A 27,444-nucleotide genomic window follows, 5' to 3' on the forward strand; every position below is an offset into this window, starting at 1 on the left:
CTATTCTCCCCTCTCAGCCCTTATGGCACTATTCCCCCCCTCTCAGCTCTTAAGGCACTTTTCCCCTCTCAGCTCTTAAGGCACTATTCCCCCCTCTCAGCCCTTATGGCACTATTCCCCCCTCTCAGCTCTTAAGGCACTATTCCCCATCTCAGCTCTTAAGTCACTATTCCCCCCTCTCAGCTCTTAAGGCACTATTCCCCCCTATCAGCCCTTATGGCACTATTCCCCCCTCTCAGCTCTTAAGGGACTATTCCCCCCTCTCAGCCCTTATGGCACTATTCCCCCCTCTCAGCTCTTAAGGCACTATTCCCCATCTCAGCTCTTAAGGCACTATTCCCCCCTCTCAGCTCTTAAGGCACTATTCCCCCCTCTCAGCCCTTATGGCACTATTCCCCCTTCTCAGCTCTTATTGCACTATTCCCCCCTCTCAGCCCTTATGGCACTATTCCCCCCTCTCAGCTCTTAAGGCACTATTCCCCCCTCTCAGCCCTTATGGCACTATTCCCCCCTCTCAGCTCTTAAGGGACTATTCCCCCCTCTCAGCCCTTATGGCACTATTCCCCCCTCTCAGCTCTTAAGGCACTATTCCTCCTCTCAGCTCTTAAGACACTATTCTCCCCTCTCAGCTCTTAAGGCACTATTCCCCCCTCTCAGCTTTTATGGCACTATTCCCCCTCTCAGCTCTTAAGGCACTATTCCCCCCTCACAGCCCTTATGGCACTATTCCCCCCTCTCAGCTCTTAAGGCACTATTCCCCCTCTCAGCTCTTAAGGCACTATTCCCCCCTCTCAGCTCTTAAGTCACTATTCCCCCCCTCTAAGCTCTTATGGCACTATTCCCCCTCTCAGCTCTTATGGCACTATTCCCCCCTCTCAGGTCTTATGGCACTATTCCCCCTCTCAGCTCTTATGGCACTATTCCCCCCCTCTCAGCTCTTAAGGCACTATTCCCCCTCTCAGCTCTTAAAGCACTATTTCCCCCTCTCAGCTCTTAAGGCACTATTCCCCCCTATCAGCCCTTATGGCACTATTCCCCCCTCTCAGCTCTTAAGGGACTATTCCCCCCTCTCAGCCCTTATGGCACTATTCCCCCCTCTCAGCTCTTAAGGCACTATTCCCCATCTCAGCTCTTAAGGCACTATTCCCCCCTCTCAGCTCTTAAGGCACTATTCCCCCCTCTCAGCCCTTATGGCACTATTCCCCCTTCTCAGCTCTTATTGCACTATTCCCCCCTCTCAGCCCTTATGGCACTATTCCCCCCTCTCAGCTCTTAAGGCACTATTCCCCCCTTTCAGCCCTTATGGCACTATTCCCCCCTCTCAGCTCTTAAGGGACTATTCCCCCCTCTCAGCCCTTATGGCACTATTCCCCCCTCTCAGCTCTTAAGGCACTATTCCTCCTCTCAGCTCTTAAGGCACTATTCTCCCCTCTCAGCTCTTAAGGCACTATTCCCCCCTCTCAGCTCTTAAGGCACTATTCCCCATCTCAGCTCTTAAGTCACTATTCCCCCCTCTCAGCTCTTATGGCACTATTCCCCCTCTCAGCTCTTATGGCACTATTCCCCCCTCTCAGGTCTTATGGCACTATTCCCCCTCTCAGCTCTTATGGCACTATTCCCCCCCTCTCAGCTCTTAAGGCACTATTCCCCCTCTCAGCTCTTAAAGCACTATTTCCCCCTCTCAGCTCTTAAGGGACTATTCCCCCCTCTAAGCTCTTATGGCACTATTCCCCCCCTCTCAGCTCTTAAGGCACTATTCCCCCTCTCAGCTCTTAAAGCACTATTTCCCCCTCTCAGCTCTTAAGGGACTATTCCCCCCTCTAAGCTCTTATGGCACTATTCCCCCCTCTCAGCTCTTAAGGCACTATTCTCCCCTCTCAGCCCTTATGGCACTATTCCCCCCCTCTCAGCTCTTAAGGCACTTTTCCCCTCTCAGCTCTTAAGGCACTATTCCCCCCTCTCAGCCCTTATGGCACTATTCCCCCCTCTCAGCTCTTAAGGCACTATTCCCCATCTCAGCTCTTAAGTCACTATTCCCCCCTCTCAGCTCTTAAGGCACTATTCCCCCCTATCAGCCCTTATGGCACTATTCCCCCCTCTCAGCTCTTAAGGCACTATTCCCCATCTCAGCTCTTAAGGCACTATTCCCCCCTCTCAGCTCTTAAGGCACTATTCCCCCCTCTCAGCCCTTATGGCACTATTCCCCCTTCTCAGCTCTTATTGCACTATTCCCCCCTCTCAGCCCTTATGGCACTATTCCCCCCTCTCAGCTCTTAAGGCACTATTCCCCCCTCTCAGCCCTTATGGCACTATTCCCCCCTCTCAGCTCTTAAGGGACTATTCCCCCCTCTCAGCCCTTATGGCACTATTCCCCCCTCTCAGCTCTTAAGGCACTATTCCTCCTCTCAGCTCTTAAGACACTATTCTCCCCTCTCAGCTCTTAAGGCACTATTCCCCCCTCTCAGCTTTTATGGCACTATTCCCCCTCTCAGCTCTTAAGGCACTATTCCCCCCTCACAGCCCTTATGGCACTATTCCCCCCTCTCAGCTCTTAAGGCACTATTCCCCCTCTCAGCTCTTAAGGCACTATTCCCCCCTCTCAGCTCTTAAGTCACTATTCCCCCCCTCTAAGCTCTTATGGCACTATTCCCCCTCTCAGCTCTTATGGCACTATTCCCCCCTCTCAGGTCTTATGGCACTATTCCCCCTCTCAGCTCTTATGGCACTATTCCCCCCCTCTCAGCTCTTAAGGCACTATTCCCCCTCTCAGCTCTTAAAGCACTATTTCCCCCTCTCAGCTCTTAAGGCACTATTCACCCCTATCAGCCCTTATGGCACTATTCCCCCCTCTCAGCTCTTAAGGGACTATTCCCCCCTCTCAGCCCTTATGGCACTATTCCCCCCTCTCAGCTCTTAAGGCACTATTCCCCATCTCAGCTCTTAAGGCACTATTCCCCCCTCTCAGCTCTTAAGGCACTATTCCCCCCTCTCAGCCCTTATGGCACTATTCCCCCTTCTCAGCTCTTATTGCACTATTCCCCCCTCTCAGCCCTTATGGCACTATTCCCCCCTCTCAGCTCTTAAGGCACTATTCCCCCCTCTCAGCTCTTATGGCACTATTCCCACCTCTCAGGTCTTATGGCACTATTCCCCCTCTCAGCTCTTATGGCACTATTCCCCCCCTCTCAGCTCTTAAGGCACTATTCCCCCTCTCAGCTCTTAAAGCACTATTTCCCCCTCTCAGCCCTTATGGCACTATTCCCCCCTCTCAGCTCTTAAGGGACTATTCCCCCCTCTAAGCCCTTATGGCACTATTCCCCCCCTCTCCGCTCTTAAGGCACTTTTCCCCTCTCAGCTCTTAAGGCACTATTCCCCCCTCTCAGCCCTTATGGAACTATTCCCCCCTCTCAGCTTTTAAGGCACTATTCCCCATCTCAGCTCTTAAGTCACTATTCCCCCCTCTCAGATCTTAAGGCACTATTCCCCCCTATCAGCCCTTATGGCACTATTCCCCCCTCTCAGCTCTTAAGGGACTATTCCCCCCTCTCAGCCCTTATGGCACTATTCCCCCCTCTCAGCTCTTAAGGCACTATTCCCCATCTCAGCTCTTAAGGCACTATTCCCCCCTCTCAGCTCTTAAGGCACTATTCCCCCCTCTCAGCCCTTATGGCACTATTCCCCCTTCTCAGCTCTTATTGCACTATTCCCCCCTCTCAGCCCTTATGGCACTATTCCCCCCTCTCAGCTCTTAAGGCACTATTCCCCCCTCTCAGCTCTTAAGGCACTATTCCCCCCTCTCAGCTCTTATGGCACTATTCCCCCCTCTCAGCTCTTAAGGCACTATTCCCCCCTCTCAGCCCTTATGGCACTTTTCCCCCCTCTCAGCTCTTATTGCACTATTCCCCCCTCTCAGCCCTTATGGCACTATTCCCCCCTCTCAGCTCTTAAGGGACTATTCCCCCCTCTCAGCCCTTATGGCACTATCCCCCCTCTCAGCTCTTAAGGCACTATTCCCCCCTCACAGCCCTTATGGCACTATTCCCCCCTCTCAGCTCTTAAGGCACTATTCCCCCTCTCAGCTCTTAAGGCACTATTCCCCCCTCTCAGCTCTTAAGTCACTATTCCCCCCTCTCAGCTCTTATGGCACTATTCCCCCTCTCAGCTCTTATGGCACTATTCCCCCCTCTCAGGTCTTATGGCACTATTCCCCCTCTCAGCTCTTATGGCACTATTCCCCCCCTCTCAGCTCTTAAGGCACTATTCCCCCTCTCAGCTCTTAAAGCACTATTTCCCCCTCTCAGCTCTTAAGGGACTATTCCCCCCTCTAAGCTCTTATGGCACTATTCCCCCCTCTCAGCTCTTAAGGCACTATTCTCCCCTCTCAGCTCTTAAGGCACTATTTCCCCCGCTAAGCCCTTATGGCACTATTCCCCCCTCTCAGCTCTTAATGCACTATTCCCCCCTCTCAGCTCTTAAGGCACTATTCCCCCCTCTCAGCTCTTATTGCACTATTCCCCCCTCTCAGCCCTTATGGCACTATTCCCCCCTCTCAGCTCTTAAGGCACTATTCCCCCCTCTCAGCCCTTATGGCACTATTCCCCCCTCTCAGCTCTTAAGGGACTATTCCCCCCTCTCAGCTCTTAAGGCACTATTCCCCCCTCTCAGCTCTTACGGCACTATTCCCCCCTCTCAGCTCTTAAGGCACTATTCCCCCCTCTCAGCCCTTATGGCACTTTTCCCCCCTCTCAGCTCTTATTGCACTATTCCCCCCTCTCAGCCCTTATGGCACTATTCCCCCCTCTCAGCTCTTAAGGGACTATTCCCCCCTCTCAGCCCTTATGGCACTATCCCCCCCCTCTCAGCTCTTAAGGCACTTTTCCCCTCTCAGCTCTTATGGCACTATTCCCCCCTCTCAGCTCTTATGGCACTATTCCCCCTCTCAGCTCTTATGGCACTATTCCCCCCTCTCAGGTCTTATGGCACTATTCCCCCTCTCAGCTCTTATGGCACTATTCCCCCCCTCTCAGCTCTTAAGGCACTATTCCCCCTCTCAGCTCTTAAAGCACTATTTCCCCCTCTCAGCTCTTAAGGGACTATTCCCCCCTCTAAGCTCTTATGGCACTATTCCCCCCCTCTCAGCTCTTAAGGCACTATTCCCCCTCTCAGCTCTTAAAGCACTATTTCCCCCTCTCAGCTCTTAAGGGACTATTCCCCCCTCTAAGCTCTTATGGCACTATTCCCCCCTCTCAGCTCTTAAGGCACTATTCTCCCCTCTCAGCCCTTATGGCACTATTCCCCCCCTCTCAGCTCTTAAGGCACTTTTCCCCTCTCAGCTCTTAAGGCACTATTCCCCCCTCTCAGCCCTTATGGCACTATTCCCCCCTCTCAGCTCTTAAGGCACTATTCCCCATCTCAGCTCTTAAGTCACTATTCCCCCCTCTCAGCTCTTAAGGCACTATTCCCCCCTATCAGCCCTTATGGCACTATTCCCCCCTCTCAGCTCTTAAGGGACTATTCCCCCCTCTCAGCCCTTATGGCACTATCCCCCCCTCTCAGCTCTTAAGGCACTATTCCCCATCTCAGCTCTTAAGGCACTATTCCCCCCTCTCAGCTCTTAAGGCACTATTCCCCCCTCTCAGCCCTTATGGCACTATTCCCCCTTCTCAGCTCTTATTGCACTATTCCCCCCTCTCAGCCCTTATGGCACTATTCCCCCCTCTCAGCTCTTAAGGCACTATTCCCCCCTCTCAGCCCTTATGACACTATTCCCCCCTCTCAGCTCTTAAGGGACTATTCCCCCCTCTCAGCCCTTATGGCACTATTCCCCCCTCTCAGCTCTTAAGGCACTATTCCTCCTCTCAGCTCTTAAGACACTATTCTCCCCTCTCAGCTCTTAAGGCACTATTCCCCCCTCTCAGCTTTTATGGCACTATTCCCCCTCTCAGCTCTTAAGGCACTATTCCCCCCTCACAGCCCTTATGGCACTATTCCCCCCTCTCAGCTCTTAAGGCACTATTCCCCCTCTCAGCTCTTAAGGCACTATTCCCCCCTCTCAGCTCTTAAGTCACTATTCCCCCCCTCTAAGCTCTTATGGCACTATTCCCCCTCTCAGCTCTTATGGCACTATTCCCCCCTCTCAGGTCTTATGGCACTATTCCCCCTCTCAGCTCTTATGGCACTATTCCCCCCCTCTCAGCTCTTAAGGCACTATTCCCCCTCTCAGCTCTTAAAGCACTATTTCCCCCTCTCAGCTCTTAAGGCACTATTCCCCCCTATAAGCCCTTATGGCACTATTCCCCCCTCTCAGCTCTTAAGGGACTATTCCCCCCTCTCAGCCCTTATGGCACTATTCCCCCCTCTCAGCTCTTAAGGCACTATTCCCCATCTCAGCTCTTAAGGCACTATTCCCCCCTCTCAGCTCTTAAGGCACTATTCCCCCCTCTCAGCCCTTATGGCACTATTCCCCCTTCTCAGCTCTTATTGCACTATTCCCCCCTCTCAGCCCTTATGGCACTATTCCCCCCTCTCAGCTCTTAAGGCACTATTCCCCCCTCTCAGCTCTTATGGCACTATTCCCCCCTCTCAGGTCTTATGGCACTATTCCCCCTCTCAGCTCTTATGGCACTATTCCCCCCCTCTCAGCTCTTAAGGCACTATTCCCCCTCTCAGCTCTTAAAGCACTATTTCCCCCTCTCAGCCCTTATGGCACTATTCCCCCCTCTCAGCTCTTAAGGGACTATTCCCCCCTCTCAGCCCTTATGGCACTATTCCCCCCCTCTCCGCTCTTAAGGCACTTTTCCCCTCTCAGCTCTTAAGGCACTATTCCCCCCTCTCAGCCCTTATGGAACTATTCCCCCCTCTCAGCTTTTAAGGCACTATTCCCCATCTCAGCTCTTAAGTCACTATTCCCCCCTCTCAGCTCTTAAGGCACTATTCCCCCCTATCAGCCCTTATGGCACTATTCCCCCCTCTCAGCTCTTAAGGGACTATTCCCCCCTCTCAGCCCTTATGGCACTATTCCCCCCTCTCAGCTCTTAAGGCACTATTCCCCATCTCAGCTCTTAAGGCACTATTCCCCCCTCTCAGCTCTTAAGGCACTATTCCCCCCTCTCAGCCCTTATGGCACTATTCCCCCTTCTCAGCTCTTATTGCACTATTCCCCCCTCTCAGCCCTTATGGCACTATTCCCCCCTCTCAGCTCTTAAGGCACTATTCCCCCCTCTCAGCCCTTATGGCACTATTCCCCCCTCTCAGCTCTTAAGGGACTATTCCCCCCTCTCAGCCCTTATGGCACTATTCCCCCCTCTCAGCTCTTAAGGCACTATTCCTCCTCTCAGCTCTTAAGGCACTATTCTCCCCTCTCAGCTCTTAAGGCACTATTCCCCCCTCTCAGCTTTTATGGCACTATTCCCCCTCTCAGCTCTTAAGGCACTATTCCCCCCTCACAGCCCTTATGGCACTATTCCCGCCTCTCAGCTCTTAAGGCACTATTCCCCCTCTCAGCTCTTAAGGCACTATTCCCCCCTCTCAGCTCTTAAGTCACTATTCCCCCCTCTCAGCTCTTATGGCACTATTCCCCCTCTCAGCTCTTATGGCACTATTCCCCCCTCTCAGGTCTTATGGCACTATTCCCCCTCTCAGCTCTTATGGCACTATTCCCCCCCTCTCAGCTCTTAAGGCACTATTCCCCCTCTCAGCTCTTAAAGCACTATTTCCCCCTCTCAGCTCTTAAGGGACTATTCCCCCCTCTAAGCTCTTATGGCACTATTCCCCCCTCTCAGCTCTTAAGGCACTATTCTCCCCTCTCAGCTCTTAAGGCACTATTTCCCCCGCTAAGCCCTTATGGCACTATTCCCCCCTCTCAGCTCTTAATGCACTATTCCCCCCTCTCAGCTCTTAAGGCACTATTCCCCCCTCTCAGCTCTTATTGCACTATTCCCCCCTCTCAGCCCTTATGGCACTATTCCCCCCTCTCAGCTCTTAAGGCACTATTCCCCCCTCTCAGCCCTTATGGCACTATTCCCCCCTCTCAGCTCTTAAGGGACTATTCCCCCCTCTCAGCTCTTAAGGCACTATTCCCCCCTCTCAGCTCTTATGGCACTATTCCCCCCTCTCAGCTCTTAAGGCACTATTCCCCCCTCTCAGCCCTTATGGCACTTTTCCCCCCTCTCAGCTCTTATTGCACTATTCCCCCCTCTCAGCCCTTATGGCACTATTCCCCCCTCTAAGCTCTTAAGGGACTATTCCCCCCTCTCAGCCCTTATGGCACTATCCCCCCCCTCTCAGCTCTTAAGGCACTTTTCCCCTCTCAGCTCTTAAGGCACTATTCCCCCCTCTCAGCCCTTATGGCACTATTCCCCCCTCTCAGCTCTTAAGGCACTATTCCCCATCTCAGCTCTTAAGTCACTATTCCCCCCTCTCAGCTCTTAAGGCACTATTCCCCCCTATCAGCCCTTATGGCACTATTCCCCCCTCTCAGCTCTTAAGGGACTATTCCCCCCTCTCAGCCCTTATGGCACTATTCCCCCCTCTCAGCTCTTAAGGCACTATTCCCCATCTCAGCTCTTAAGGCACTATTCCCCCCTCTCAGCTCTTAAGGCACTATTCCCCCCTCTCAGCTCTTATGGCACTATTCCCCCTCTCAGCTCTTATGGAACTATTCCCCCCTCTCAGGTCTTATGGCACTATTCCCCCTCTCAGCTCTTATGGCACTATTCCCACCCTCTCAGCTCTTAAGGCACTATTCCCCCTCTCAGCTCTTAAAGCACTATTTCCCCCTCTCAGCTCTTAAGGGACTATTCCCCCCTCTAAGCTCTTATGGCACTATTCCCCCCTCTCAGCTCTTAAGGCACTATTCTCCCCTCTCAGCTCTTAAGGCACTATTCCCCCCGCTAAGCCCTTATGGCACTATTCCCCCCTCTCAGCTCTTAATGCACTATTCCCCCCTCTCAGCTCTTAAGGCACTATTCCCCCCTCTCAGCTCTTATTGCACTATTCCCCCCTCTCAGCCCTTATGGCACTATTCCCCCCTCTCAGCTCTTAAGGCACTATTCCCCCCTCTCAGCCCTTATGGCACTATTCCCCCCTCTCAGCTCTTAAGGGACTATTCCCCCCTCTCAGCCCTTATGGCACTATTCCCCCCTCTCAGCTCTTAAGGCACTATTCCTCCTCTCAGCTCTTAAGGCACTATTCTCCCCTCTCAGCTCTTTAGGCACTATTCCCTCCTCTCAGCTTTTATGGCACTATTCCCCCTCTCAGCTCTTAAGGCACTATTCCCCCCTCACAGCCCTTATGGCACTATTCCCCCCTCTCAGCTCTTAAGGCACTATTCCCCCTCTCAGCTCTTAAGGCACTATTCCCCCCTCTCAGCTCTTAAGTCACTATTCCCCCCCTCTCAGCTCTTATGGCACTATTCCCCCTCTCAGCTCTTATGGCACTATTCCCCCCTCTCAGGTCTTATGGCACTATTCCCCCTCTCAGCTCTTATGGCACTATTCCCCCCCTCTCAGCTCTTAAGGCACTATTCCCCCTCTCAGCTCTTAAAGCACTATTTCCCCCTCTCAGCTCTTAAGGGACTATTCCCCCCTCTAAGCTCTAATGGCACTATTCCCCCCTCTCAGCTCTTAAGGCACTATTCTCCCCTCTCAGCTCTTAAGGCACTATTCCCCCCGCTAAGCCCTTATGGCACTATTCCCCCCTCTCAGCTCTTAATGCACTATTCCCCCCTCTCAGCTCTTAAGGCACTATTCCCCCCTCTCAGCTCTTATGGCACTATTCCCCCCTCTCAGCTCTTAAAGCACTATTCCCCCCTCTCAGCCCTTATGGCACTTTTCCCCCCTCTCAGCTCTTATTGCACTATTACCCCCTCTCAGCCCTTATGGCACTATTCCCCCCTCTCAGCCCTTATGGCACTATTCCCCCCTCTCAGCTCTTATTGCACTATTCCCCCCTCTCAGCTCTTAAGGGACTATTCCCCCCTCTCAGCCCTTATGGCACTATTCCCCCCCTCTCAACTCTTAAGGCATTTTTCCCCTCTCAGCTCTTTAGGCACTATTCCCCCCTCTAAGCCCTTATGGCACTATTCCCCCCTCTCAGCTCTTATGGCACTATTCCCCCCCTCTCAGCTCTTAAGGCACTATTCCCCCTCTCAGCTCTTAAAGCACTATTTCCCCCTCTCAGCTCTTAAGGGACTATTCCCCCCTCTAAGCTCTTATGGCACTATTCCCCCCTCTCAGCTCTTAAGGCACTATTCTCCCCTCTCAGCCCTTATGGCACTATTCCCCCCCTCTCAGCTCTTAAGGCACTTTTCCCCTCTCAGCTCTTAAGGCACTATTCCCCCCTCTCAGCCCTTATGGCACTATTCCCCCCTCTCAGCTCTTAAGGCACTATTCCCCATCTCAGCTCTTAAGTCACTATTCCCCCCTCTCAGCTCTTAAGGCACTATTCCCCCCTATCAGCCCTTATGGCACTATTCCCCCCTCTCAGCTCTTAAGGGACTATTCCCCCCTCTCAGCCCTTATGGCACTATCCCCCCCTCTCAGCTCTTAAGGCACTATTCCCCATCTCAGCTCTTAAGGCACTATTCCCCCCTCTCAGCTCTTAAGGCACTATTCCCCCCTCTCAGCCCTTATGGCACTATTCCCCCTTCTCAGCTCTTATTGCACTATTCCCCCCTCTCAGCCCTTATGGCACTATTCCCCCCTCTCAGCTCTTAAGGCACTATTCCCCCCTCTCAGCCCTTATGACACTATTCCCCCCTCTCAGCTCTTAAGGGACTATTCCCCCCTCTCAGCCCTTATGGCACTATTCCCCCCTCTCAGCTCTTAAGGCACTATTCCTCCTCTCAGCTCTTAAGACACTATTCTCCCCTCTCAGCTCTTAAGGCACTATTCCCCCCTCTCAGCTTTTATGGCACTATTCCCCCTCTCAGCTCTTAAGGCACTATTCCCCCCTCACAGCCCTTATGGCACTATTCCCCCCTCTCAGCTCTTAAGGCACTATTCCCCCTCTCAGCTCTTAAGGCACTATTCCCCCCTCTCAGCTCTTAAGTCACTATTCCCCCCCTCTAAGCTCTTATGGCACTATTCCCCCTCTCAGCTCTTATGGCACTATTCCCCCCTCTCAGGTCTTATGGCACTATTCCCCCTCTCAGCTCTTATGGCACTATTCCCCCCCTCTCAGCTCTTAAGGCACTATTCCCCCTCTCAGCTCTTAAAGCACTATTTCCCCCTCTCAGCTCTTAAGGCACTATTCCCCCCTATAAGCCCTTATGGCACTATTCCCCCCTCTCAGCTCTTAAGGGACTATTCCCCCCTCTCAGCCCTTATGGCACTATTCCCCCCTCTCAGCTCTTAAGGCACTATTCCCCATCTCAGCTCTTAAGGCACTATTCCCCCCTCTCAGCTCTTAAGGCACTATTCCCCCCTCTCAGCCCTTATGGCACTATTCCCCCTTCTCAGCTCTTATTGCACTATTCCCCCCTCTCAGCCCTTATGGCACTATTCCCCCCTCTCAGCTCTTAAGGCACTATTCCCCCCTCTCAGCTCTTATGGCACTATTCCCCCCTCTCAGGTCTTATGGCACTATTCCCCCTCTCAGCTCTTATGGCACTATTCCCCCCCTCTCAGCTCTTAAGGCACTATTCCCCCTCTCAGCTCTTAAAGCACTATTTCCCCCTCTCAGCCCTTATGGCACTATTCCCCCCTCTCAGCTCTTAAGGGACTATTCCCCCCTCTCAGCCCTTATGGCACTATTCCCCCCCTCTCCGCTCTTAAGGCACTTTTCCCCTCTCAGCTCTTAAGGCACTATTCCCCCCTCTCAGCCCTTATGGAACTATTCCCCCCTCTCAGCTTTTAAGGCACTATTCCCCATCTCAGCTCTTAAGTCACTATTCCCCCCTCTCAGCTCTTAAGGCACTATTCCCCCCTATCAGCCCTTATGGCACTATTCCCCCCTCTCAGCTCTTAAGGGACTATTCCCCCCTCTCAGCCCTTATGGCACTATTCCCCCCTCTCAGCTCTTAAGGCACTATTCCCCATCTCAGCTCTTAAGGCACTATTCCCCCCTCTCAGCTCTTAAGGCACTATTCCCCCCTCTCAGCCCTTATGGCACTATTCCCCCTTCTCAGCTCTTATTGCACTATTCCCCCCTCTCAGCCCTTATGGCACTATTCCCCCCTCTCAGCTCTTAAGGCACTATTCCCCCCTCTCAGCCCTTATGGCACTATTCCCCCCTCTCAGCTCTTAAGGGACTATTCCCCCCTCTCAGCCCTTATGGCACTATTCCCCCCTCTCAGCTCTTAAGGCACTATTCCTCCTCTCAGCTCTTAAGGCACTATTCTCCCCTCTCAGCTCTTAAGGCACTATTCCCCCCTCTCAGCTTTTATGGCACTATTCCCCCTCTCAGCTCTTAAGGCACTATTCCCCCCTCACAGCCCTTATGGCACTATTCCCGCCTCTCAGCTCTTAAGGCACTATTCCCCCTCTCAGCTCTTAAGGCACTATTCCCCCCTCTCAGCTCTTAAGTCACTATTCCCCCCTCTCAGCTCTTATGGCACTATTCCCCCTCTCAGCTCTTATGGCACTATTCCCCCCTCTCAGGTCTTATGGCACTATTCCCCCTCTCAGCTCTTATGGCACTATTCCCCCCCTCTCAGCTCTTAAGGCACTATTCCCCCTCTCAGCTCTTAAAGCACTATTTCCCCCTCTCAGCTCTTAAGGGACTATTCCCCCCTCTAAGCTCTTATGGCACTATTCCCCCCTCTCAGCTCTTAAGGCACTATTCTCCCCTCTCAGCTCTTAAGGCACTATTTCCCCCGCTAAGCCCTTATGGCACTATTCCCCCCTCTCAGCTCTTAATGCACTATTCCCCCCTCTCAGCTCTTAAGGCACTATTCCCCCCTCTCAGCTCTTATTGCACTATTCCCCCCTCTCAGCCCTTATGGCACTATTCCCCCCTCTCAGCTCTTAAGGCACTATTCCCCCCTCTCAGCCCTTATGGCACTATTCCCCCCTCTCAGCTCTTAAGGGACTATTCCCCCCTCTCAGCTCTTAAGGCACTATTCCCCCCTCTCAGCTCTTATGGCACTATTCCCCCCTCTCAGCTCTTAAGGCACTATTCCCCCCTCTCAGCCCTTATGGCACTTTTCCCCCCTCTCAGCTCTTATTGCACTATTCCCCCCTCTCAGCCCTTATGGCACTATTCCCCCCTCTAAGCTCTTAAGGGACTATTCCCCCCTCTCAGCCCTTATGGCACTATCCCCCCCCTCTCAGCTCTTAAGGCACTTTTCCCCTCTCAGCTCTTAAGGCACTATTCCCCCCTCTCAGCCCTTATGGCACTATTCCCCCCTCTCAGCTCTTAAGGCACTATTCCCCATCTCAGCTCTTAAGTCACTATTCCCCCCTCTCAGCTCTTAAGGCACTATTCCCCCCTATCAGCCCTTATGGCACTATTCCCCCCTCTCAGCTCTTAAGGGACTATTCCCCCCTCTCAGCCCTTATGGCACTATTCCCCCCTCTCAGCTCTTAAGGCACTATTCCCCATCTCAGCTCTTAAGGCACTATTCCCCCCTCTCAGCTCTTAAGGCACTATTCCCCCCTCTCAGCTCTTATGGCACTATTCCCCCTCTCAGCTCTTATGGAACTATTCCCCCCTCTCAGGTCTTATGGCACTATTCCCCCTCTCAGCTCTTATGGCACTATTCCCACCCTCTCAGCTCTTAAGGCACTATTCCCCCTCTCAGCTCTTAAAGCACTATTTCCCCCTCTCAGCTCTTAAGGGACTATTCCCCCCTCTAAGCTCTTATGGCACTATTCCCCCCTCTCAGCTCTTAAGGCACTATTCTCCCCTCTCAGCTCTTAAGGCACTATTCCCCCCGCTAAGCCCTTATGGCACTATTCCCCCCTCTCAGCTCTTAATGCACTATTCCCCCCTCTCAGCTCTTAAGGCACTATTCCCCCCTCTCAGCTCTTATTGCACTATTCCCCCCTCTCAGCCCTTATGGCACTATTCCCCCCTCTCAGCTCTTAAGGCACTATTCCCCCCTCTCAGCCCTTATGGCACTATTCCCCCCTCTCAGCTCTTAAGGGACTATTCCCCCCTCTCAGCCCTTATGGCACTATTCCCCCCTCTCAGCTCTTAAGGCACTATTCCTCCTCTCAGCTCTTAAGGCACTATTCTCCCCTCTCAGCTCTTTAGGCACTATTCCCTCCTCTCAGCTTTTATGGCACTATTCCCCCTCTCAGCTCTTAAGGCACTATTCCCCCCTCACAGCCCTTATGGCACTATTCCCCCCTCTCAGCTCTTAAGGCACTATTCCCCCTCTCAGCTCTTAAGGCACTATTCCCCCCTCTCAGCTCTTAAGTCACTATTCCCCCCCTCTCAGCTCTTATGGCACTATTCCCCCTCTCAGCTCTTATGGCACTATTCCCCCCTCTCAGGTCTTATGGCACTATTCCCCCTCTCAGCTCTTATGGCACTATTCCCCCCCTCTCAGCTCTTAAGGCACTATTCCCCCTCTCAGCTCTTAAAGCACTATTTCCCCCTCTCAGCTCTTAAGGGACTATTCCCCCCTCTAAGCTCTAATGGCACTATTCCCCCCTCTCAGCTCTTAAGGCACTATTCTCCCCTCTCAGCTCTTAAGGCACTATTCCCCCCGCTAAGCCCTTATGGCACTATTCCCCCCTCTCAGCTCTTAATGCACTATTCCCCCCTCTCAGCTCTTAAGGCACTATTCCCCCCTCTCAGCTCTTATGGCACTATTCCCCCCTCTCAGCTCTTAAAGCACTATTCCCCCCTCTCAGCCCTTATGGCACTTTTCCCCCCTCTCAGCTCTTATTGCACTATTACCCCCTCTCAGCCCTTATGGCACTATTCCCCCCTCTCAGCCCTTATGGCACTATTCCCCCCTCTCAGCTCTTATTGCACTATTCCCCCCTCTCAGCTCTTAAGGGACTATTCCCCCCTCTCAGCCCTTATGGCACTATTCCCCCCCTCTCAACTCTTAAGGCATTTTTCCCCTCTCAGCTCTTTAGGCACTATTCCCCCCTCTAAGCCCTTATGGCACTATTCCCCCCTCTCAGCTCTTATTGCACTATTCCCCCCTCTCAGCTCTTAAGGCACTATTCTCCCCTCTCAACTCTTAAGGCACTATTCTCCCCTCTCAGCCTTTATGGCACTATTTCCCCTCTCAGCTCTTATGACACTATTCCCCCCTCTCAGCTTTTATGGCACTATTCCCCCCTCTCAGCTCTTAAGGCACTATTCCCCCCTCTCAGCTCTTATGGCACTATTCCCCCCTCTCAGCTCTTAAGGCACTATTCCCCCTCTCAGCTCTTAAGTCACTATTCCCCCCCTCTCAGCTCTTATGGCACTATTCCCCCTCTCAGCTCTTATGGCACTATTCCCCCCTCTCAGGTCTTATGGCACTATTCCCCCTCTCAGCTTTTATGGCACTATTCCCCCCCTCTCAGCTCTTAAGGCACTATTCCCCCTCTCAGCTCTTAAAGCACTATTTCCCCCTCTCAGCTCTTAAGGGACTATTCCCCCCTCTAAGCTCTAATGGCACTATTCCCCCCTCTCAGCTCTTAAGGCACTATTCTCCCCTCTCAGCTCTTAAGGCACTATTCCCCCCGCTAAGCCCTTATGGCACTATTCCCCCCTCTCAGCTCTTAATGCACTATTCCCCCCTCTCAGCTCTTAAGGCACTATTCCCCCCTCTCAGCTCTTATGGCACTATTCCCCCCTCTCAGCTCTTAAAGCACTATTCCCCCCTCTCAGCCCTTATGGCACTTTTCCCCCCTCTCAGCTCTTATTGCACTATTACCCCCTCTCAGCCCTTATGGCACTATTCCCCCCTCTCAGCCCTTATGGCACTATTCCCCCCTCTCAGCTCTTATTGCACTATTCCCCCCTCTCAGCTCTTAAGGGACTATTCCCCCCTCTCAGCCCTTATGGCACTATTCCCCCCCTCTCAACTCTTAAGGCATTTTTCCCCTCTCAGCTCTTTAGGCACTATTCCCCCCTCTAAGCCCTTATGGCACTATTCCCCCCTCTCAGCTCTTATTGCACTATTCCCCCCTCTCAGCTCTTAAGGCACTATTCTCCCCTCTCAACTCTTAAGGCACTATTCTCCCCTCTCAGCCTTTATGGCACTATTTCCCCTCTCAGCTCTTATGACACTATTCCCCCCTCTCAGCTTTTATGGCACTATTCCCCCCTCTCAGCTCTTAAGGCACTATTCCCCCCTCTCAGCTCTTATGGCACTATTCCCCCCTCTCAGCTCTTAAGGCACTATTCCCCCTCTCAGCTCTTAAGGCACTATTCCCCCCTCTCAGCTCTTAAGGGACTATTCCCCCCTCTAAGCTCTAATGGCACTTTTCCCCCCTCTCAGCTCTTAAGGCACTATTCTCCCCTCTCAGCTCTTAAGGCACTATTCCCCCCTCTCAGCCCTTATGCCCCTCACACACACGTCTGCCTCTGTGCTCCTCACACACACGTCTGCCTCTGTGCCCCTCACACACTCGTCTGCCTCTGTGCTCCTCACACACACGTCTGCCTCTGTGCCCCTCACACACACGTCTGCCTCTGTGCCCCTCACACACTCGTCTGCCTCTGTGCCCCTCACACACACGTCTGCCTCTGTGCCCCTCACACACTCGTCTGCCTCTGTGCCCCTCACACACTCGTCTGCCTCTGTGCCCCTCACACTCACGTCTGCCTCTGTGCCCTCACACTCACGTCTGCCTCTGTGCCCCTCACACTCACGTCTGCCTCTGTGCCCCTCACACACTCGTCTGCCTCTGTGCCCCTCACACACTCGTCTGCCTCTGTGCCCCTCACACACACGTCTGCCTCTGTGCCCCTCACACACACGTCTGCCTCTGTGCCCCTCACACACTCGTCTGCCTCTGTGCCCCTCACACACTCGTCTGCCTCTGTGCCCCTCACACACACGTCTGCCTCTGTGCCCCTCACACTCACGTCTGCCTCTGTGCCCCTCACACACTCGTCTGCCTCTGTGCCCCTCACACACTCGTCTGCCTCTGTGCCCCTCACACACTCGTCTGCCTCTGTGCCCCTCACACACTCGTCTGCCTCTGTGCCCCTCACACACTCGTCTGCCTCTGTGCTCCTCACACACTCGTCTGCCTCTGTGCCCCTCACACACTCGTCTGCCTCTGTGCCCCTCACACACACGTCTGCCTCTGTGCCCCTCACACTCACGTCTGCCTCTGTGCCCCTCACACACTCGTCTGCCTCTGTGCCTCTCACACACTCGTCTGCCTCTGTGCCCCTCACACACACGTCTGCCTCTGTGCCCCTCACACACTCGTCTGCCTCTGTGCCCCTCACACTCACGTCTGCCTCTGTGCCCTCACACTCACGTCTGCCTCTGTGCCCCTCACACACTCGTCTGCCTCTGTGCCCCTCACACACACGTCTGCATCTGTGCCCCTCACACACACGTCTGCCTCTGTGCCCCTCACACACTCGTCTGCCTCTGTGCCCCTCACACACTCGTCTGCCTCTGTGCCCCTCACACACTCGTCTGCCTCTGTGCCCCTCACACACTCGTCTGCCTCTGTGCCCCTCACACACACGTCTGCCTCTGTGCCCCTCACACACTCGTCTGCCTCTGTGCCCCTCACACTCACGTCTGCCTCTGTGCCCTCACACTCACGTCTGCCTCTGTGCCCCTCACACACTCGTCTGCCTCTGTGCCCCTCACACACACGTCTGCCTCTGTGCCCCTCACACACACGTCTGCCTCTGTGCCCCTCACACACTCGTCTGCCTCTGTGCCCCTCACACACTCGTCTGCCTCTGTGCTCCTCACACACTCGTCTGCCTCTGTGCCCCTCACACACTCGTCTGCCTCTGTGCCCCTCACACACACGTCTGCCTCTGTGCCCCTCACACTCACGTCTGCCTCTGTGCCCCTCACACACTCGTCTGCCTCTGTGCCCCTCACACACTCGTCTGCCTCTGTGCCCCTCACACACACGTCTGCCTCTGTGCCCCTCACACACTCGTCTGCCTCTGTGCCCCTCACACACACGTCTGCCTCTGTGCTCCTCACACACATGTCCTGCCTCTGTGCCCCTCACACACTCGTCTGCCTCTGTGCCCCTCACACACTCGTCTGCCTCTGTGCCCCTCACACACTCGTCTGCCTCTGTGCCCCTCACACACTCGTCTGCCTCTGTGCCCCTCACACTCACGTCTGCCTCTGTGCCCCGTCTGTATTTGATGGTGGTAAAAGTGATCCACAGAGACGAGAAGTAACGTGAGTGCGTCTTCTCCTTGAAATGCCTCATTCACAGCAGAGAAGCGCCAATTCTGTGCTGTCCCACTGCAGAGGTGACTGACCCGGCCTTTCTGCAGCTGAGGAGAAGAGACAGAGGGATACAAACACAACACATTTAATTTCGAGAAATTCTTATTATGACTGTTATTTCAGGCTAAATATATATAGGTGTAGTTTTGATCTCCTGAGGGGGGGGGGCTCTCATGTTCCTGTTTGAGGCTGATGGGAGCAAACAGCGCCCTCTCGCGGGCCCGTGTGCACGCGCTCCTCGCCGCACTGACGCTCTCCTCAGCACCAGCAGAGCACCGGAGGAGGAGCACCACACTGCGGTTCTCAGCGCATCCTCGCCCGGACACTGGCCCTTAAAACGCCGTGCTGGCCGGTGTCCTCGTCGCCCCGAGGCTCCAAGGTGGCTGCTGCGGCAGTGTGCGGCAGCGTGTGGTCCGGGCAGCGGGAAAGAGCACCACAAGGAGCCGCTGGGATAAAGCCGCGTCCATCGTGTCTCACTGGAGGAGGAGGGGTCCGGAGCGCAGCGCAGGGACCTGAAGGTGAGCTGATGGAGGCAGGGATGGCCGTGTCCGCTCCGGAACATGCAGTGCTCTGATGGGCTGGTGTTGCCCGGCACAGTCCGGGACCTCCGTGTGTCCCCTCACCTTATGTAGGAGTCATTGTGGGGTTGTATCCGTGTGCAGGCCTACACTGTTAGTGCGGCTGAAGCGGCAGCGGCCTGTGGACAGGCTCATCTGCTGCTGCTGCACAGAGCACCGGCTCACGGTGCCCTTTAACCACGCACGAGTGTCCAGGAGGAAACTGCTCCTCCCGGGACATCACTGCATTAGTTTGAACTAAAGCCAGAGCCGCAGCGGGTCAGTGTGTGAGGGGTCCCGCCGCGGGCTGTGGAGGGTGGGACAGTATGAACTAGGCCCAAGTTCAAAGAATGTCCTCCACATCTGAGAGAAGAAGACATGTTTGTGACAGTGAGAGCCAAGACCTTGTGCTACACTCTCAGCGCCACATGGGCTCCTGCTGTACAGCATCAGCCTACCACAGGCCTACAGCAGATCCTAACCCATACTATAAGTTCTAAAATCAGACTAAAGAATGGATATTGTAGTTCTAAATGATCACTATCTGTAATACACATACTCATCCTGCAGAGGGCCCCACATACCTCCAGAAGCAGTCTGCGTATCACAGTTTGAGAAACACTGCCTTAGCCTATTCAACTGTGCCAAATGTTCAGAGGACAGAGAAGACACGAGGAGGGAGAGAACGCCATCACCAGCCTATGTTTTATTGTCAGAGTGAATGTCTGTCCATCCTCTTCATCCTTTTATTCATCTGTGTCATGCATTTATAGCCTGATGATGATGATGATGATGATGATGATGATGATGATGATGATGATGAGGATTCAATTTCATTTATTTTTGTAACGCCCAAAATCACAACAGCAGTTTCCTCAAAGGTCGACAGTGAAAAACAGATTAAAAAATGTTCATAAGGACGAGGCAATGTCCCAGGGTCCCCTGTCCTTCGACAAAATGTCTCAGTGTCCCCTGTCCTTAGATAAAATGTCTCAGTGTCCCCTGTCCTTAGACAAATGTCTCAGTGTCCCCTGTCCTTAGACAAATGTCCCAGGGTCACCTGTCCTTAGACAAATGTCCCAGGGTCCCCTGTCCTTAGACAAATGTCCCAGGGTCCCCTGTCCTTAGACAAATGTCTCAGCAACCCCTGTCCTTAGACAAATGTCTCAGCGTCCCCTGTCCTTCGACAAAATGTCTCAGTGTCCCCTGTCCTTAGATAAAATGTCTCAGTGTCCCCTGTCCTTAGACAAATGTCCCAGGGTCACCTGTCCTTAGACAAATGTCCCAGGGTCCCCTGTCCTTAGACAAATGTCCCAGGGTGCCCTGTCCTTAGACAAATGTCTCAGCAACCCCTGTCCTTAGACAAATGTCTCAGCGTACCCTGTCCTTCGACAAAATGTCTCAGTGTCCCCTGTCCTTAGATAAAATGTCTCAGTGTCCCCTGTCCTTAGACAAATGTCCCAGGGTCACCTGTCCTTAGACAAATGTCCCAGGGTCCCCTGTCCTTAGACAAATGTCCCAGGGTGCCCTGTCCTTAGACAAATGTCTCAGCAACCCCTGTCCTTAGACAAATGTCTCAGCGTACCCTGTCCTTGGACCCTCCTTCTCGTCCAGGAAAAACTACCAAACCTCTTTGGGAAAAAGTATAAACCTGGAGGAGTTCCACATGAAGGAGAGATCTGACTCCATCAGACGGACAAGAGGACGTGAGACAGTGGAGCTGAGACATTTGTATCATCATCATGATGATGTTGACGATGATGAGGTACTTCAGATGATGGGGATCTAAATAAAAACAAACTTCCTCAGCAATAACATCTTGGATATCCACTCATTTCCACAAACTTAACTGCAGCAAATCAAAAACCATCATTATCTGTGCCAAGTCCCTCCTCCACTCAGTGCTTCACTTTCTCATTGGCCGCCACATAGTCACTCCTCCCCCTCAGATCAGGAAGCTCAGATTCTTATTCGACCCCAAACCTCATTCAAGCCTCCACCGCATCACATCCTTTTCCCTCCCTGTCCCTCCCTGTCCCTCCCTGTCCCTCCCTGTTCCTCCCTGTCCCTCCCTGTCCCTCCCTGTCCCTCCCTGTTCCTCCCTGTCCCTCCCTGTTCCTCCCTGTCCCTCCCTGTCCCTCCCTGTCCCTCCCTGTTCCTCCCTGTCCCTCCCTGTTCCTCCCTGTCCCTCCCTGTTCCTTCCTGTTCCTCCCTGTCCCTCCCTGTCCCTCCCTGTCGCTCCCTGTCCCTCCCTGTCCCTCCCTGTCCCCCGTGTGACCATGTGTTTGTTGTAGACTGTGGACATGGCGAATGCGTCTCCGGACCTGGACAACGCCGAGGCCCAGCGGCAGCTCCACAACAACAACCGGCCACTCTCCTCGGCATTCTGGGAAACGGAGTGCACCAGCTCCAAGATCTTCGAGTGCTCCCGCATCAAGGCGCTGGCAGGTGAGAGGCGGAGTCAGTGTAGCTGAGGGGCGGAGTCAGTGCAGCTGAGGGGCGGAGTCAGTGCGGCTGAGGCGGAGTCAGTGCAGCTGAGGCGGAGTCAGTGCAGCTGAGGGGCGGAGTCAGTGCAGCTGAGGGGCGGAGTCAGTGCAGCTGAGGCGGAGTCAGTGCGGCTGAGGCGGAGTCAGTGCAGCTGAGGCGGAGTCTGTGCAGCTGAGGGGCGGAGTCAGTGCAGCTGAGGAGGAGTCAGTGCAGCTGAGGCGGAGTCAGTACAGCTGAGGGGCGGAGTCAGTGCAGCTGAGGGGCGGAGTCAGTGCAGCTGAGGAGGAGTCAGTGCAGCTGAGGCAGAGTCAGTGCAGCTGAGAGGCGGAGTCAGTGCGGCTGAGGTGGAGTCAGTGCAGCTGAGGCGGAGTCAATGCAGCTGAGGGGCGGAGTCAGTGCAGCTGAGGAGTCAGTGCAGCTGAGGCGGAGTCAGTGCAGCTGAGGAGGAGTCAATGCGGCTGAGGTGGAGTCAGTGCAGCTGAGGAGTCAGTGCAGCTGAGGCGGAGTCAGTGCAGCTGAGGAGGAGTCAATGCGGCTGAGGTGGAGTCAGTGCAGCTGAGGGGCGGAGTCAGTGCAGCTGAGGAGGAGTCAATGCGGCTGAGGCGGAGTCAGTGCAGCTGAGGAGTCAGTGCAGCTGAGGCGGAGTCAGTGCAGCTGAGGAGGAGTCAATGCGGCTGAGGTGGAGTCAGTGCAGCTGAGGGGCGGAGTCAGTGCAGCTGAGGAGTCAGTGCGGCTGAGGAGGAGTCAGTGCAGCTGAGGCGGAGTCAGTGCAGCTGAGGAGGAGTCAGTGCAGCTGAGGGGCGGAGTCAGTGCAGCTGAGGCGGAGTCAGTGCAGCTGAGGGGCGGAGTCAGTCAAATCTCCAGAATAAGTCAAAATGGGAGTATTTTATTGTTTTTCACATTTCAATCTGATGTCAGTCCAGCCTAGGATTGTCAGAGCGGTTCTAAGTCAAACACAGACTGGACTGTTACATATTTGTGAGGACAGGACAGTCCCAGGACACGTGACGGTGGTTTGCCTCCTGGTGGCGCTCTTTCTGCATTTCCTTGTGAAGAATGAGCACTTTGACCTGGAGTTATGAAGAAACGTGAAATGAGGTTCTGGGAATGACACAGGTGTAAACGGCATGTGACGGCGATCAGCCAATCACAGCGCTGCATTGTCCTGTCCAGTGTGTGTCAGATACAGGCCTATATTCTACCTCAAATCTACTTTTAAAAGAACAATAAAACATTTCAATTTATATTAAAATCATCATTACACTATTTGATAGAAAATATAGTGTAAAAAATAAAATAACCAGGCCTATTATAATACTCTTTATGTTATAATATAATCATATTTATGATGATATAAAAGTGGCAGAAACCTTGAGTTTATTAGTGGCCGCTGCTTTGTACATTTGATTTGCTGATTTGACCAGGAAAGCTGCATAAATGATCTGTTTTGTACTTTGCAATCGAGAGATTAAAGAAGAATAAATCTCAGTGGATTGATGGGTTGACCTCACAGTGGAACAAAGCGTTAAAAGAAACTGCTTTTACCAACTTTTAACTGGACATCATCATCTCTAATGTCCAAAGAGAGGACGGACCGACATGACTGTGCCTCATATAGACTATTACTATTCTGAATGTGGACAATCAAGTGCCTTGTCTCTGGAGAGAGGGGTGAGGCAGGGCTGTGACTGGTCTCTGCTTTGCACTTGGAACAATTGGCCCAATGTATTAAACAATTAAAAACTATTGATGGGACAGAACATTCAATTTCCTGATATTTGACCAAACCAGAAAACTCCAGATGCAGTTTGATGCATTTTCTTCAGAATATTGGTCCAATGTCTGGACATAAACTGACTCTACACAAAATCTCTTGAATATTTAGGGATAGTTTTACAAAAGGATATGTCAACAATTTTAGTGACAAAATATTTAAACTCTTTTTTCCACTATTGAAACATGGAATTTTGTTCCATATTTAAGTGTAAGATAAAGGATTTAAACTATAAAAATGTATGTTTGCCCGACTGTTTGATGATGGAATAAAACAATCTCAAGATTTATATGGCAAGAAAAAAACTTGAAACTGATTCAAAACTCTACAATTATCAAAAGAAAAAGGAGGCGGGGTTTACCTCAAATCAGAGCGTTACAGGTGTGATCCAGAATGTGAAGCTCAATGGTCTTATACTGAGAGTCATGTGGTGCCTGAGGTTCCTGTACAGGTCTTATACTGAGAGTCATGTGGTGCCTGAGGTTCCTGTACAGGTCTTATACTGAGAGTCATGTGGTGCCTGAGGTTCCTGTACAGGTCTTATACTGAGAGTCATGTGGTGCCTGAGGTTCCTGTACAGGTCTTATACTGAGAGTCATGTGGTGCCGGGGGTTCCTGTACAGGTCTTATACTGAGAGTCATGTGGTGCCGGGGGTTCCTGTACAGGTCTTATACTGAGAGTCATGTGGTGCCTGAGGTTCCTGTACAGGCCTTATACTGAGAGTCATGTGGTGCCGGGGGTTCCTGTACAGGTCTTATACTGAGAGTCATGTGGTGCCTGAGGTTCCTGTACAGGTCTTATACTGAGAGTCATGTGGTGCCTGAGGTTCCTGTACAGGTCTTATACTGAGAGTCATGTGGTGCCTGAGGTTCCTGTACAGGTCTTATACTGAGAGTCATGTGGTGCCTGAGGTTCCTGTACAGGTCTTATACTGAGAGTAATGTGGTGCCGGGGGTTCCTGTACAGGTCTTATACTGAGAGTCATGTGGTGCCGGGGGTTCCTGTACAGGTCTTATACTGAGAGTAATGTGGTGCCGGGGGTTCCTGTACAGGTCTTATACTGAGAGTCATGTGGTGCCTGAGGTTCCTGTACAGGTCTTATACTGAGAGTAATGTGGTGCCGGGGGTTCCTGTACAGGTCTTATACTGAGAGTCATGTGGTGCCGGGGGTTCCTGTACAGGTCTTATACTGAGAGTCATGTGGTGCCGGGGGTTCCTGTACAGGTCTTATACTGAGAGTAATGTGGTGCCGGGGGTTCCTGTACAGGTCTTATACTGAGAGTCATGTGGTGCCGGGGGTTCCTGTACAGGTCTTATACTGAGAGTCATGTGGTGCCGGGGGTTCCTGTACAGGTCTTATACTGAGAGTCATGTGGTGCCGGGGGTTCCTGTACAGGTCTCATACAGAGAGTCATGTGGTGCCGGGGGTTCCTGTACAGGTCTCATACAGAGAGTCATGTGGTGCCGGGGGTTCCTGTACAGGTCTTATACTGAGAATCATGTGGTGCCGGGGGTTCCTGTACAGGTCTCATACAGAGAGTCATGTGGTGCCGGGGGTTCCTGTACAGGTCTTATACTGAGAGTCATGTGGTGCCGGGGGTTCCTGTACAGGCCTTATACTGAGAGTCATGTGGTGCCAGGGGTTCCTGTACAGGTCTTATACTGAGAGTCATGTGGTGCCTGAGGTTCCTGTACAGGTCTCATACTGAGAGTAATGTGGTCCCGGAGGTTCCTGTACAGGTCTTATACTGAGAGTCATGTGGTGCCGGGGGTTCCTGTACAGGTCTTATACTGAGAGTCATGTGGTGCCGGGGGTTCCTGTACAGGTCTTATACTGAGAGTCATGTGGTGCCGGGGGTTCCTGTACAGGTCTTATACTGAGAGTCATGTGGTGCCTGAGGTTCCTGTACAGAGTCATGAGGAGGAAGTGAAGAATCCCTGGGTCAAATCTGTTCTTACAACATGGAAGGAGCTGATCAGAACAAACTAAACACAGACGTTACAAACTTAAACTGGTAAAACTTTATGACCAAAGGTTTTGTACCAAATAGAACTGAGCTGAGACTCAAGGTCTGGAGGACAAAAGGTCTAAAGGTTTTTCACCAGATGTAAAAGAATCACATGAAAAGTTTTGATACGTTGAAAGAGAAACAGAACTTTTACAGTTTTTTTTAAAAATAACGAGTTTTTGTAATCAATAAATTGAACTAAGGATTAAGACTTTTAAATTAGAACTTTCAAGGGGATTAATATCCAAATTATAACAATGTATTTCTAATCTGGATAACTACTCCACTAAATATATTAAAAACAAATGGGAAAGAGAAGATGATCTTGTTTGATGGACGAAGAGTGGGAATGTGTCATTCTTCACTGGGAAATGCAACTGTTGGAGAAACTGTGGCAGCAGGAGACAGACCACACCCACATGACCTGGACCTGTCAATCACAAATATGTGACTGAAGTACACGATGCACTGCAGACATTACCATCATAGGGCTCAAAACTCCTGCCATGGACACAATAAACAGATACATTTGGAACGTATCACAAAGAAATGACTAAATACACTTTTTTCAGTTACATTCCCAGAACCCGCTGTTTTAGCTCGTCTATTTTAACATGTGAAGTGTCTTGTCAGAGGTTCATATTTGTACATATTCACCACAGAGCTACTGTTCACTTAAAGTGTCCCTGCCGTGTCCACAGAGGAACGGGACGCGGTGCAGAAGAAGACCTTCACCAAATGGGTCAACTCTCACTTGAGCCGCGTGTCCTGCCGCATCTCCGACTTGTACACCGACCTGCGGGACGGCTACATGCTGACCAGGCTGCTGGAGGTGCTGAGCGGGGAGCTGCTGGTGAGACACCCCCTGGTCCACATCCTCCAGGCACGTGCACACATCTGATCTTCTGACTGATGTCTGTCCCTCAGCCCAGACCCACCCGGGGACGCATGAGGATCCACTGTCTGGAGAACGTGGACAAAGCGCTGCAGTTCCTCAAAGAGCAGCGCGTGCACCTGGAGAACGTGGGCTCACATGACATCGTGGACGGGAACCACAGACTGACCCTGGGCCTCATCTGGACCATCATCCTGCGCTTCCAGGTCAGGCTCACATCCGCTCTGAACTCTGAACTCTGAACTCTGAACTCTGAACTCTGAACTCTGAGTCTGACCTTTTGTAAAGTTCTCAGGGATTCACGTCTGTGAGAAATGTCCCATGCAAAGACACTTTTAGTCCTTTCAAACGGGAGATGGAAGACACATATAGACTCTTTCCATTAGTACCTACTCGGCTCTACTGGACACAGTGGACACAGTGTACACAGTTGGCAGTGGACACAGTTGGCAGTGGACAGTGGACACAGTAGACAGTAGACACAGTGGGCTGTGGACAGCGGGGACCGTGGACACAGTGGGGACCGTGGACACATTGGACAGTGGACACAGTGGGCTGTGGACAGTGGACACAGTGGACATAGTAGACACAATGGACACAGTGGACAGTGGACACAGTGGGCTGTGGACAGTGGACACAGTGGACACAGTGGACACAGTGGACACAGTGGACACAGTGGGCAGTGGACACAGTGGACACAGTGGACACAGTGGGCTGTGGACAGTGGACTCAGTGGACAGTGGACACAGTGGGCTGTGGACAGTGGACTCAGTGGACACAGTGGACACAGTGGACACAGTGGACACAGTGGACACAGTGGACAGTGGACACAGTGGGCTGTGGACAGTGGACACAGTGGACTCAGTGGACACAGTGGACACAGTGGACACAGTGGGCTGTGGACAGTGGACACAGTGGACACAGTGGACACAGTGGGCAGTGGACACAGTGGACACAGTGGGCAGTGGACACAGTGGACACAGTGGACAGTGGACACAGTGGGCTGTGGACAGTGGACACAGTGGGCTGTGGACAGTGGACACAGTGGACTCAGTGGACACAGTGGGCTGTGGTCAGTGGACACAGTGGACACAGTGGACACAGTGGGCTGTGGACAGTGGACACAGTGGACACAGTGGACACAGTGGACACAGTGGGCTGTGGCTTCACTTGTACAGAGCGTTGCTGCCCTGTCAGCAGAAGGAACAAGGACTGCAGCAAAACATGAAATGGAGGGAGGGGGGAGGGGGAGGGGGGGCGCTCAGTGCAGGGGACGTGGACGTGGACGTGGACGAGACATTTATTACAACTGTACATACTGTACATATTACACTCTGGTCATTCATCATTAAGACATTTAGTCATTAAGTCATTGTACATATAT

At 52.6% G+C, this 27,444-nt stretch overlaps 1 protein-coding gene across 3 annotated transcripts in view; it reads left to right on the plus strand.

Moving 5' to 3' along the window:
• The first annotated feature begins 18,609 nt into the window (after positions 1-18,609).
• The window catches only part of sptbn4b (spectrin, beta, non-erythrocytic 4b), a 138,161-nt gene continuing 129,326 nt past the window's right edge, over positions 18,610-27,444 (plus strand). For all 3 annotated transcript variants that reach the window (XM_072459822.1, XM_072459823.1, XM_072459824.1), the window contains exons 1-4: positions 18,610-18,855; positions 21,189-21,342; positions 25,867-26,018; positions 26,093-26,266. In XM_072459822.1, the coding sequence (XP_072315923.1) occupies positions 21,198-21,342; positions 25,867-26,018; positions 26,093-26,266 (471 nt within the window). In that variant the 5' untranslated portion in view covers positions 18,610-18,855; positions 21,189-21,197. The remainder of the gene's footprint in view (positions 18,856-21,188; positions 21,343-25,866; positions 26,019-26,092; positions 26,267-27,444) is intronic.

Source organism: Eucyclogobius newberryi, unplaced genomic scaffold (genome assembly GCF_026437365.1).
Source record: "Eucyclogobius newberryi isolate DKJ021-1_F unplaced genomic scaffold, fEucNew1.0.hap1 SCAF_10, whole genome shotgun sequence".
In the NCBI taxonomy this organism is placed as follows: domain Eukaryota; kingdom Metazoa; phylum Chordata; class Actinopteri; order Gobiiformes; family Gobiidae; genus Eucyclogobius; species Eucyclogobius newberryi.